This window comes from Haemorhous mexicanus, chromosome 4 (assembly GCF_027477595.1).
Source record: "Haemorhous mexicanus isolate bHaeMex1 chromosome 4, bHaeMex1.pri, whole genome shotgun sequence".
In the NCBI taxonomy this organism is placed as follows: domain Eukaryota; kingdom Metazoa; phylum Chordata; class Aves; order Passeriformes; family Fringillidae; genus Haemorhous; species Haemorhous mexicanus.
Genome location: NC_082344.1, coordinates 5011850 through 5024165, shown reverse-complemented (window position 1 = coordinate 5024165; position 12316 = coordinate 5011850). Strand labels below are relative to the sequence as shown.

At 44.8% G+C, this 12316-nt stretch overlaps 1 protein-coding gene across 1 annotated transcript in view; it reads right to left on the bottom strand.

The window, feature by feature from the left end:
* Window positions 1-12316, bottom strand: part of FGF2 (fibroblast growth factor 2) — a 23022-nt gene extending 10706 nt beyond the window's left edge. The window contains exon 1 of the mRNA XM_059843749.1: window positions 12139-12316. Coding sequence (XP_059699732.1) covers window positions 12139-12316 — 178 coding nt within the window. The remainder of the gene's footprint in view (window positions 1-12138) is intronic.

The window sequence follows — 12316 nt, the reverse complement described above, 5'->3', positions numbered from 1 at the left end:
AAAAACGGACAGAGAGGGAATGTTTTTTCCCAGCAATACACAGAGGTCTGTTAGAGATTCACATTCACTGATGTTCTGGCTGAAAAACACCACAATCTGTACAGTCCAACCTGCAGAAACCAGTACAATCTGTGGCACTAAAGGAAGCTGGAGCACACTGCAACAGGCACTGAGATGTTCTTTCACAGGGTATGTGGCCAGGACAGATGTACAAGCTGCAGGTTAAACTAAACAGTGTATTTCAGAGAGTTACAAATGGGCATTTATTTCACAACTTGGAGAGACTTTTTTCTAAGAATATGGAAGTTGAAAAGTGGTATTTAATAGCATTGTGGTTGGCAAAGTTTCAGATTTCTGTTAAAAAATGGATCTTCCTCGTTTTCTTAGAGACCTCATAAAAAAAAAAAAAATTATTTCCAAGGCAGTTTTGCACAGTCCAGTGGAGAAAATAATTTTAAGGACAAGTAGCTAGACAGGAAAGCTGTTAGCAAATGCAAAAAATAAAGAAAACATGAATATTTTCCAAAAGTACTTTTACTGTCCTGAGCACTAGAACTGGAAAATCACACGTACAATGTAAACTCTCAGGTCCTTTTACAGTTCTAATAAACCAAAGCTTCAGAGTGGCCCAGACCCAGGAACTGCACAACTTAAACGGTCCCAAAAGGTTTCACTGCTATGCATCATAAACAGTTCGGCCAAAAATCTCCTTGAAAATTGGTTCACTTCAAAGACCTGGGCAAAACCTACCAACTTAATACTTCAGGAAAACAAAGCTGCACATTCTGGAAGTTGCTCCCTGCTGAGCTGGTACTACCTTTTGACTCCCAGTGGGAATCTGCTGGCAAGCGCTTTGCCCAGGGCAATCCCTGTGACCAAAGCCACGTGCTGGTATTTCACTCACAGCAGCTGCACTGGCTAAGATGTTCTGGGGCAGGAGAATGCCACAGGATTAGTAAGGAAAAGGGAAAATAAAGGTCACAGGGAGGAGAGAAAGGGACAGAAACACATTTGGAATAAAAGGCAAACAAAAAGAGCAAAGAGCAGTGAAGACAGGGCAGAGTAAGGGCAGTACAGGAGGGTGCTGTACTGGAGCATGAGGCAAATTCACACATCTGAAGGATATGGAATTTGAGGATGTATTAGCCAAAGGGATTAATAAAACCCCCATTTTCCTACTCCACAAGAAAATAGGAACTCTAACCACTATATCAGAGAAAGAATGAAGTAAAAACCAACTATGAGCTTCTGGCTTTGGTTGCATTTACACAGCAAATAAAGGTTTGATTACAGCTTCAGCTGTATTTTCACTGTAACCCTTCTAGCTAACACCCTAGAGACAGACTTCAGTGCAGACTAGAACTACAATTACCATTGCCAGTGTCAGGATCACACAAAACTCAGGTCAGAAGGACTCCCTCTAGTCCAACCTCCTGCTGAAGAGACTCCATCACTTCACAGTGAGAACCCTGCCTGCCACACTGACTGCAGCTAAGAGAGCAGCTCATGGCCTGGGAAGAGAGGAAAAATTGGATACTATTTCAACCCCCGTTTTCAATAACATACAGCTGCTTTATTGGAACAAAAAGCAAAACACCTCTCACTCAGTTTACGAGAAGGGAGTTTCTGTACCCCCAAAAATCCCAGGCTGCACGTCTCTGGATCAATGACTAGTGTTACTACAGTGTGCTGTGGAAAAGCTCAGCCCCAGCCAAAGGCTCAGGGCCCATCTCCAACATATTTGCAGAGGCCCTGTAAGGAAAATCCTTCCACGAGGCCCCCTGAGTGACAGCGCGGTGAAGCTGCTGCGCCAGCTCCCATTGCCCATCCTGCCGCACCTCCGTGCCCACAGGAAAGCACAAAGCAGCTATTTTGCAGCCTCACTGCAGAGGTGGGTCAGCTCCAGAGGGAATAAGCATCAGAATTGCAAGGAAGTTTACAAAAAAAGGGGGAAAGTGAGACTCAACAACATTTTGCTAAATGCAACACCCTACGGCTGAATTCCCACCCCGCCATCCTCTGTGGCTGAAGTTGGCCATTCCTTCATGCTCCGGGGCAACATCTATTCCCAGCCAGGTGTCCAAGCAAAACACAAGGAGTCAGACATGCTTGCTCCACACCTAACACGAGAAACCCTCCCAAACCCAGGGGCTGGTTCAAAGCTACACATGCATTTACAAACACACATACATTAACACCCTCCTTCTGGCTTTTCCTGTCTGCTGGATCAGATCAAACCCCAGCCTGGTGATGCCTACTGTAACTTTCTCTAAGAATTACAAATATCTTTGTGTCCCTCTGCTCACATCAGTCTCTGACAGTTTCTGATACCTCCTTCTCAAAGGCACAATTAGCAATTTAACATCTTCTGCTATTTGATAAGCGCTGACATACGAGGCATCCCCAAGTCTTCAGAGTGAACAAGAGAACAACTCCTTGTTCATATGCTCATGGTAAAAGTGAGCCACTGCCAGAATCACTAATGCAGACACTGCCTAAAACCTGGAACACATATGAGGCACCGAAAGGAGAAATAGAGAGGAGAAACAACCAACAAACCTTAGCAGGAGAGGTGGGCTGCTTATAAACCAAACCATCAGAATTGCAACAAAAACAATCAAGCCAATGGAGTGTCAGGACGAGAAACAGTGAGTCATGCTCCCATACAAAGGCACATTTCTTTGCTTTTGCATGACAACATTCTAAGTGTATCTTTTTCCTTTTTGCCAGCCAGAGGCATAAAACCACTCGCAGACAGACCCAAGGTGTCCAAAATGTAAACATCTACAACAAAAATACACACTCGTGAAATGCAAACACTTCAGGAAGTTCCGATTACACTTAAGAGTAAACCAAGGCTTAAAGCAGAGCAGTAACTTGTGTAACTGTTTAAGCATTCACCCACTATGGTAATCAACCACATTAACATGGACATTCTCAGATTTTAAAAGTTTTCATCTTTTTAAGTAGTACAGATACTGAATACAATGGAAATTATTTCCCTATTCAGGATCTCCACCTATTCTGATTTTTATCTTGACCTCAATTCCTGCAAGTACCCCGTTCTACCTAACGTACCTATGACACTGGGAATCCTCCCCATGAAACAATGATTACCAAACACACAGCATTCTCTGGTGCTCCCTATAAATTTCATGTAAAAGACAGTAAAGTCATCATGCAGGACAATAATTTCAGAATAGTGTGACATCCAACACTTCTGGCACCAGTGTAACACTGCTTCTTGCCTGTGTGCCCACATGTAAAACACGCACAGCCACACTTTTCCACTTCTCACAGCTTGCATAATCTGGTTGATCAAACCTAGTCGAGCCCTTTAAAAGTAAAAATGTCATGCAAAAGCAAATCCAAAGTTTGTGAATTCTGCTTACAAAGCACAACTTGGGCATTTTGTGCTGCCGAGTAAAGTAAACAGCGATTGCTTCGCATTACGAAAGGATTTTGTACGCCAGAAACTCCAAGTCACCGTCATGTAAAGCCCTTCTAAATGCTTTCTGCCACACTGTTTGCAGACTCCTTGGCGTTGCAGATGAACTGATGCATCTTTGGAAGTCAAGAGGGCAAAAGCAAACAGAAAAAATTCCTAACTTTACCAGAGAAGAACTTCATTCCTTACTGGGTACGGGTAATAAAGCTCAGTCTCCAAATTACCATTATTTTCACTCCATATTCTTGATTTAGAAAAATGTTTCAGGGTTTCCTTATCAAAAGAATAATGCATGCCTGTTCACATGTAGTTTTTTCAGGACTGTTCCCAAAGGGCTTTTCTTAGCAAGGGTAAGGTATGCCCCGCGTTGTTTTCATCTGCTTTCACTTTGTTCAGTATTGACCCAAGTAAATCACAGAATAACCCCTTCTGGGTGCTGAACTTGGGAACAAAGCTGGTGCAAGTGTTGAGCCAACGCAGCCGTGTCAGAAGACACGTACAGAACTTGCAGAGATTCTGCTTTATGCTTACTGTGCGTTCACTCATCTCCTTGTAACTATGACCTGTTTTTCTCTTGCAGCAAAACACATAAAACCAGGGACAACCCAAGGCAAACACAGGAACAGCATTTCAGAAGACAGAGAAGGTAAAATGTGTAATTTTTTTTAGAAGGTATTTTGTAGTGCTCCTCCTCCAGGTACAACTCACACAACTACTCAGTAGTACACGGTATTTCAGGGCTGTGACTGATGTCGGAGCAGTAACACATGAGATGAAAGGCAAAGGCTGCCAGAGCAGTGGTGAGACATTGCTGCCCCATAGGCTCAATAAGACTCAGTGATACAGTTGGAAAGGAAAAACTGGATTTTAGGAACACCAAGAAGAATAAGTAAATGGTATTTCAGGGAGTGTGGAGCACAGTAGCGAAAAAGGAACTCTGTCAGGCACCCAGGATCCAGAGAGATGGCACAGCAGACGGGGAGGAAGAAGGAACAATCCCATACAGAGGAGCTCCTGTGAACTGAGCTGCCTTTTACAGCAGATTGCTCTTAACCTCACCAAAAGGTTGACACAGCGACTGTGCTGGGTTTGTACTTCCCCCATCTCCAGTACCAATGAAACTGAACTGATCATTGAGACTTTAATAAATATTTTTGCAAAAAGTAAACAAATTTTTAAAAATTTAAAGCCATACACGTGCACACACAGTATAGCACTGGTGCCAGCACAGCTCCTTTATTGCAAGGACAGTGCAAATGCTACAATAAGCTCAGTCTTACTCCATCATCCTATTCCATCCCCTTCCATCAAGCTGTGTAACCACCCTGTGCTGACCTTTAAATAAAGCATGCACAGGGGAACAGCAGGAGCTGCAGTGAAGGACAAGAGCCATCAATCACTGCTGACCCAGCACAGTAATGAATCCCAGTCTTCACAAAAAGGCTCTAATTTGCTTTTGAATGCAGCCCTGCTTGAGTAAAGAATCTTCTTTGTAAGAAATCAAATTCCTTACCTGAAAATAAAACACACAGCACCTAACTGGGTAACACGCCTCAATTTTACTCTGAATACATTTGAACCATACTAAGAAGGGATGTGAGCACTTTCCTGACAACACAAGAGGGACCTTGGAACCTGCAGATTGGAATAACCTACTTGACTCCCTGCTGCTTCAGCCTGACCATTGCTAGTGCCCATATCCTGGTTTAGATCTATGGGATGGTTTCAGTGCCCACACTGCTCCAGACATCTGCAAGAGGGTGCTCCTGCAGTACAGCAGCTACAAGCACTGGCCATCAAACTCTCTCACCTTACCCCACATCAAAGCAGCAGCCAGGCACCCCGCTCCTAGCAGCATTTTCTCCTAATTAGATATCCGATTGACAATACTGATCCATGGGACTAGAGCCTGATCACTGGAAAACACCTTGCTACTACTGGTACTTGCTCTAGCACAGGTAAGTACTCTGGAGGAGGCTACTGCTTGAAGCTGTAAAGCAAGCAGAAGGTTGGGACTGAAATAAAGAATACCTGGCAACATGAGCCAGTTCTGTGCACCTCTTCAGCTTTGAGGAATTCCTGCATTTCTAAGGACATGAGCATTTACATTTTTTTCCTCCATCTTCCTGAATGAACAACATTACTGTCAGCAAAACATCCACAGTGAGTCTGTAAACATCTCTAAAACCACAAAATGAATCCTTCCTATTTACATACTCCAAGGAATAGCCAGGAGCACGCTCAACTGTTCATCCCAACTGCTCCATTACAGGTGGAGGAACCCAAGGAACTGAATCCACATACTGTTTCCCAGGAACTGCTCAGCCAAGCAGGTCTATGCAGCAGGATTCCCTAAGTGACTTTTCCACAGAGGTAACAGCCTCTGCATGGCCATTGGTAGCTGCTTCTCCACACTAACACGTGCTCCTGGTTTTGTATCCACCCCTGTTCCCACAGATACCAGCAGGTCCCACAGAGTAACTGCACACAGCCACTCTGCCCAGGAATGTTGGTCTCTCCATTGGTCTTCCCAGAGTTGTGGGACTCTATGAACTTTCTATGTAATACAGTCCCAAAATTACTATTGTAACCTGAACTGTAACACAGGTGACTACTGCATAGACTCTGTTCATGCTTTCCAAAGCATCCATCTGGGAAGATGTTGTATCCTGTCCTGCATTTTAACAGACGAGATGGTTCAGGACATGGCATCACAGGATACACACTACCAGCACTTCTACCCCCTCCTTCGCACCAGCTCTGGCACTTTTCTTGGCATCTCAGTGATGGATATGTGGTGAAAAATAAAGACTTCAAGATTTTTCCCCCAGTATCCAGAAATGCCAAGAAAAGATACCAAAAAATTGATGCTAGTTGCCAGAGGTGCTGCAGACCTTCCCCCAAGTGCATATCCAGATGCTGCAGTAACTGCACACTTGAGCATGTTAACGACATCCTTTAACACCAAATATAACCCCAAAACTACACCCCCAGAGAATGGCACCGAGTGTCTGGGGATATGGGGTAAGTCTGCATCAGGCATCATGGGCCAGCCTGAGAGCAGGAAGGAAAGAACCAAGAAACAGACTACAAATATTTTCAAATTGCATCCCAACTGACATCTCTCCTTGCACTTACAAAACCCCACCATGCAGGATTCCACAGCCATGGCTACAAGGATTCTGTGACTTGCATATTCCGGGAATCCTAATCATTCTGGTTTTATGAGATTTGCTAAACCCTATCAGAAGGTAACAGACAAACCCCCGAGCTCTGCAGCACATGAGCAGAATTTCACCACACTGGCACTGCACATGGCCATGGAGTCTGTGCCCTACTTTGCCCTTTCCCAGTACCCTCAGTCTCCTTCTCCCGTGAATCACTCGGCCAATGTGGTTTCAAGCTCTGAAAGTCAGAGAGGAGCGACAGGCTCAGCCAGGGTCACTCCAGCAGCAGTGCACCATGACAGCTCCTGCAGGATGACCTCCACCCAACAGTGCAGACATCATCTCATTTGTATTCTCGGCTGATCCTATCAAGCTCCAGTCAAAATCTGGCCCTACCCTGAACAAACAAAAAACTACGTAAGATAATAACCCTAAAATGCCACCAGCACTCCAGAGAGTCGCCCTTTGAATATTTTTATTGACAAGCCTGGAGGCAGCAGAAGAGGTACAGGCGAACAGTTGACCTGCATATTGTTACCAAACATTACTGGAAATGATGAAGGGTGAGAGAGCTGCTTTATTTTGAAATGCGTAGTCTTAACCTGCTAACAAAAGCAAAGGCTATTAGTTCTCTGTCAGGATTGAAACACTATCTCATTACCAACTTTAAGGCTTCAAAAATCATGCCGTAAGCATTTCAGATACCACCTGGTATAGACATTCAATTTACAGATGTCATACACTTACGTACATTCTTCAGCAACAGTAACGTGAGCATTCTCTGGGCTGCAGCATTCTCAGGTCTGGTTTGCTTATATTAGATAATTGCACTAAACACACTGTCACCAACAGTCAGAAGCACCATTAATTCCAGGGTTGTGCTCCAGTTCAGCACAATCCATCACCTCTCAAGTATCCTGGAACAGATGGCCACTGATCCCAGGGCAACACTCCCAAGAGTGCTAAAAACCATAGTGATCAAATAATTATTTATTAGAACTGCCTGCCTTATCTGTAATCCCGGGGAGCTGGGAAGGCTTACAGAGATAAAGTGTCGCTGAAAAGACTATGATTTAAAATTCAGGTTGAGTTACTAAAATAATTTACTTTCTATAAAATGCTTTTAAATATGACCCCACTACAGATAAACTTTTTCTTAGAATCAGCTGCACAAATTTCAAGCATTTATGAAATAAATGAAAACCAACAGCAGCCACCTGATCTCACATGTTATCTGTATTTCTTTTCCAGCTCTGGGAGTGCAGCAGCTAACAGGAGCTGGATTATCATTTTCCTGCAAACCAGACTATGTAAGTACCTAAAAGTGCTCCTGATTTCCTATGTGAGACAATCTAAGGACTAAATCCTGCCCTCTAGTGTACCTGTGGGTGGTGGTGCCCTTAGAACCTTCCCCACTACCAAACTGGGCAGAAAACAGCTGGGAGGGACAGGACAATTCACTGCCCACTGGAGACATCCCGTGTTGCCTTGGTTCACCTTGGGAGTGTACCTGCTACTGAATCACACAGCTCTGGGGTGGGCAAGACTCACCAGGAACCGGGATAGAGGAGTAGCAGACACAGCGAGAGATGAGAAGGCATCCTCCCCTGGGCAGGAACATACAGGAACATGATGGTATTTCTTTGATAAAAGAAGCAAAGGAAGCATATTCCAAACTTTTCCACACAGGGGATCTCTGCTACCTCATCCCCTAAAGACAGCTACATCCAGGAGCCAAGAGGAATTTCCATGCTATGCCACAAAGTACTTGGCAAAGCAGTCCAGATCTGTGCAACAGATCAAAAGTAATGCAAAAAGAGTCTGTTTCCAGAAGGAATTAGGTAGAAGCAACGTATTTGAGCATTTAGGGGCAGGGTTTTTTTTTTTTAAACAAGTCACCTCTCACTTAGTGCTAAGATCTGGAAAAGATCTTCCCTGTCAACAGCTCTGGCCATGTCTGTGGGACACCAAAATGGGAAAGAAGATAATCCAAGTCCCAAACAACTTGCTGATGAAAGCTAAACACCAGGCCCTGAACCTTCATACAGAAACACGTCCTGACATTTGCTCAGCTTGAGGATCACCCTGAGTTTTCTCCCACTGCATGATCAGTGATCAGATTTCCGTCATCTGCACTGAGCTTCTCTGAAAGTCAGTCTATACTTCAGCAGTCTTTCCAAAACAAGTCTTTCTTTAGAGTGTAACCATTTAAATGTTGTGAGAGAGACAAGTCAAAATCTTAATATTAACAACTATTTATGAAAGGAACCTTCTTAAAAAATTTTTCTGGACCAGTATTACCCTATTTTACATTTTCTTCAGATATTTATGGAAGAGGAGAGAGGTACTGAGCAGGAAGAATATGTTTCATACATCTGCAGCGTTGACTGAGCTCACACAGCTGAATCCTTTCCAAGTGAGAGGCTGGAGCCTTGTCACCTCATTAAGGAATGGACAAGAATGGCTCAGGATGCCTTGCCTTGGATACTGTCTTGGGTTATGCTCATCATGAAACAAAGCTGCTTAAGAAATTATGGAAATACATAAATGCCAACCATTCCTCATTTAGGGAAACTCTGAAAGGAACCAGCTGTGCTACTAGACATGTTCTAAATGTATGGATAAGTGTTCCCTTTCCATTCTCCAGGTTTTTTTCCCTCACCAGCACTGTAGCCTCTTTGAGGGAAACACCTCTGGAGAGTTTCTAAGAACCTTCCCAAAAACACTGTGTCCTTTGTACAATGTCCAGGGCATAAATCAACAGTTGTTGATCAACAACAACAACAAACCAGCCATGTTTTCTGTTTTGCTTTAGACAACAAAACTCTCAGAAAGGGCCTTCTGTTTCTTGTTTGTCTGAAAGTACCTCTTCAAGGGAAAACACTCTGGACAGAGTCCCCAGAGTGCGTCCAAAGGGGCACTCACTGGAGTCACGGCAGTGCATGTGTCACATGTGGCAATAACGGCCACGGAAGGTGCCCTGTCCTGGGTGTCAGCTGTGTGAATCATATGATCCCAATCCTCCAGCACACAGGATGTCAACTTCCATTCTTAATTTCATTAACAACACCATTATGAATAAATGAAGGTGAGTGGGGTGAGTGTAAAACCATGCCATGACCTAAAGCAGATGTGTATTGTGTACTTCAAATAGAGGCAGGAGGAGGGGAGCTAAAAAGGACATGGGTCATGGAAATTGTTTATAGTATTAAAACTTTGGTCTGAAACATAAGGAGACAGTAACTTGCCTTCTAAAATAAGAACTTCCTTTAAAAGTAAGAAGGATGATGTGCTACTGAAATGTTATTTTGTATAATTAATTCCTAAGAATAGCAGCAACCACAAGCATCTCTACTAATGGGCCTTTAATTATTTCTAAACCAAATTGTGCAGACATTCTATTTCTTTTCTCAAAACCACCTTACAAAACCTTTTGCTTAACTAAGAAAATCACCCCGAACTACTTGAAGTGTATATTTGCATTGCTAATTTCTTTTTTAAAGTCCTCTCACGTTGTCCAAGATTTATTGCCCTCTGCCGTGCCAGGAATACCACGAGATTTCACAGAGACTTCCACAGAGCAGCACTCACCAGGTCAGAGTTGAGCAGAGTCGTGTGGAATGACGTATTTACAGCAAGGATGCTAAGGATGTGAACCACGCAATGCCCCAGCAATGAGCCTTGCTGATGCTTCAAGCACTGATTATTCTCTCTGCTTCTCAGAACTAGGCTTCTTCCAGGAAAAAAAAAAAAAAAAGAAGAAAGAAAGAAGAAAAAGCAACACGCCAAGAGCTGTCTGATAATGAAAAAAGGAGAGAATTCACTACTAGGAAAGCACAAGATGTCAGTTGAAAATTTTGGTATTGATAAAGCTCAACAGGAAGAGAAAACACATTCAATAGACTCAAGAATGAAAAACTAGTATTAGTTTTCTTGAGAGAATAATAAAAAAAAGTCAGGCGGGAAGAAATTATTATGGGGGAGCTCTATGATGAAAAAGGCAGCAGTGATAAATGCCACCTCCACTCAGGGCAGCCTGGCCCAGCCAGGTGAGTGCACAAGAACACACACCACTACCTGCACTTTTCAAAAGCAAAGATAGGGAATGAGACAAGAACCCAACAGCCATGGCAATGTCTTGGACTCAGCTTCAGCCTTGTACATCCTCCACTCAGCATCACCTCCCTTTGCAGCACATTTCCACAGCTACTTCTAGGGTGAGGTGACATGTCTAATGAACCAATGAGATTTACTTCCTTTAAGGATTCCTGTTACAAGATTTCTTTGAAATTGCTGGGTAAAACTAATTGTTTTGCAAAAGGTGAATGTTCAAAGTGGAAAGTAATATTAAGAATCTTTGGTCTGTCTCCTCACTTCCTTTTCCTCCTAGTCCCTGAGTTTAGCCCAGTCTCTGCATCCACAACCCAGAGCACAGGTGCAAAGCAGATGAAGAATCCCAGTAAGGCATTTCACCTGCTCCTCATGCCAAGTGCCTGCAGGCAGGCCTGCACACCAAGCACAGTAACAAATTCCTCCCAACCAGGAATCTCACTGGGACGATCTGACCCAGTGAGTCCCTGTACCTTGCTGAAGGAAACGCCTCACAGGTGCATCAAAAACTCAGCACTACATCCACAAAACTTCCATGCCGAATACTTCCAAAATATTCTGAGCTCTGCAAAAGGAAATTTGTCTGCGGGACAAAAAGCAGCCCGTGTTGGTAACAGCAACCTGCCCAACGTACTCCCTGAAAGCCTGTGATCATTCAGTCCATGGGCTGTGTTCCCAGCCCAGGAGCCTTTCCTCCCTTCAAAAGATCGGGTACTGGAGGGACAACATCCTGCTGCTGCTGGTATCCATACATTTTATCTGTCTCTAAATCATCATTAATTAATTTTTTTAAAAAATCAAAACAATGCAACATGTAACATTTTAAGCCAAAAAGGTGTTCTGACAGCAGTTTGTTATAAATCCTGCTTCCTTGGCCACATTTACCCTTCTGTTCCTAAGAGTACCTGTATGCCAAAAGTGCTCCTACTCATGAGCACCTACCCGCACCGGGAAAACGAACAGCCTCCTCTCTACCCTGATGCATCCAGCGCATTCACCGCCGTGTAGAGCCGTCAAGTGCCATCAGACCCGTGTAAGGGCCACGCAAACAGAGACCCCTTCAAGCCCGTAACAAAACCTCTGTGCACCTGACAAGCTCTGTACCCAGCAGGTTGAGCGCGGAGCCGCCAGCGAGGCTTTGCCCCGGGACATCCCGCGGGTGCCGGTGCGGGACCAGCGGCTACGGGATGTGGGTATGAATTAACTCGGTATGAATTAACTCCGTCTGCGTACTCGCGGTTATTCGCGCAGGAACGTTCGGCACATTGACGGGCGCTTTCCAAGCACGGCTCGCTGCCGAAGCTTCGGCAGGGCGGGACGGCCGAGGCGCGGCCCCTCTCACAGCCCCGCTGCCCGGGCGAGGAGTCGCCCGCCCGCCCCGGTGCCGCCCGTGGTGGTCCCAGGACAACTCACTGTGCGGGTCGCTCTTCTCGCGGACGCCGTCCACCTTCCCGTCGGGGTTGATGCGCAGGAAGAAGCCGCCGTTCTTGCAGTACAGGCGCTTGGGGTCCTTGAAGTGCCCCGGGGGAAAGGCGCCGCCGCCGCCGTCGTCGGGCAGCGTGGCGATGCCCCCCGCCGCCGCCGCCGCCAT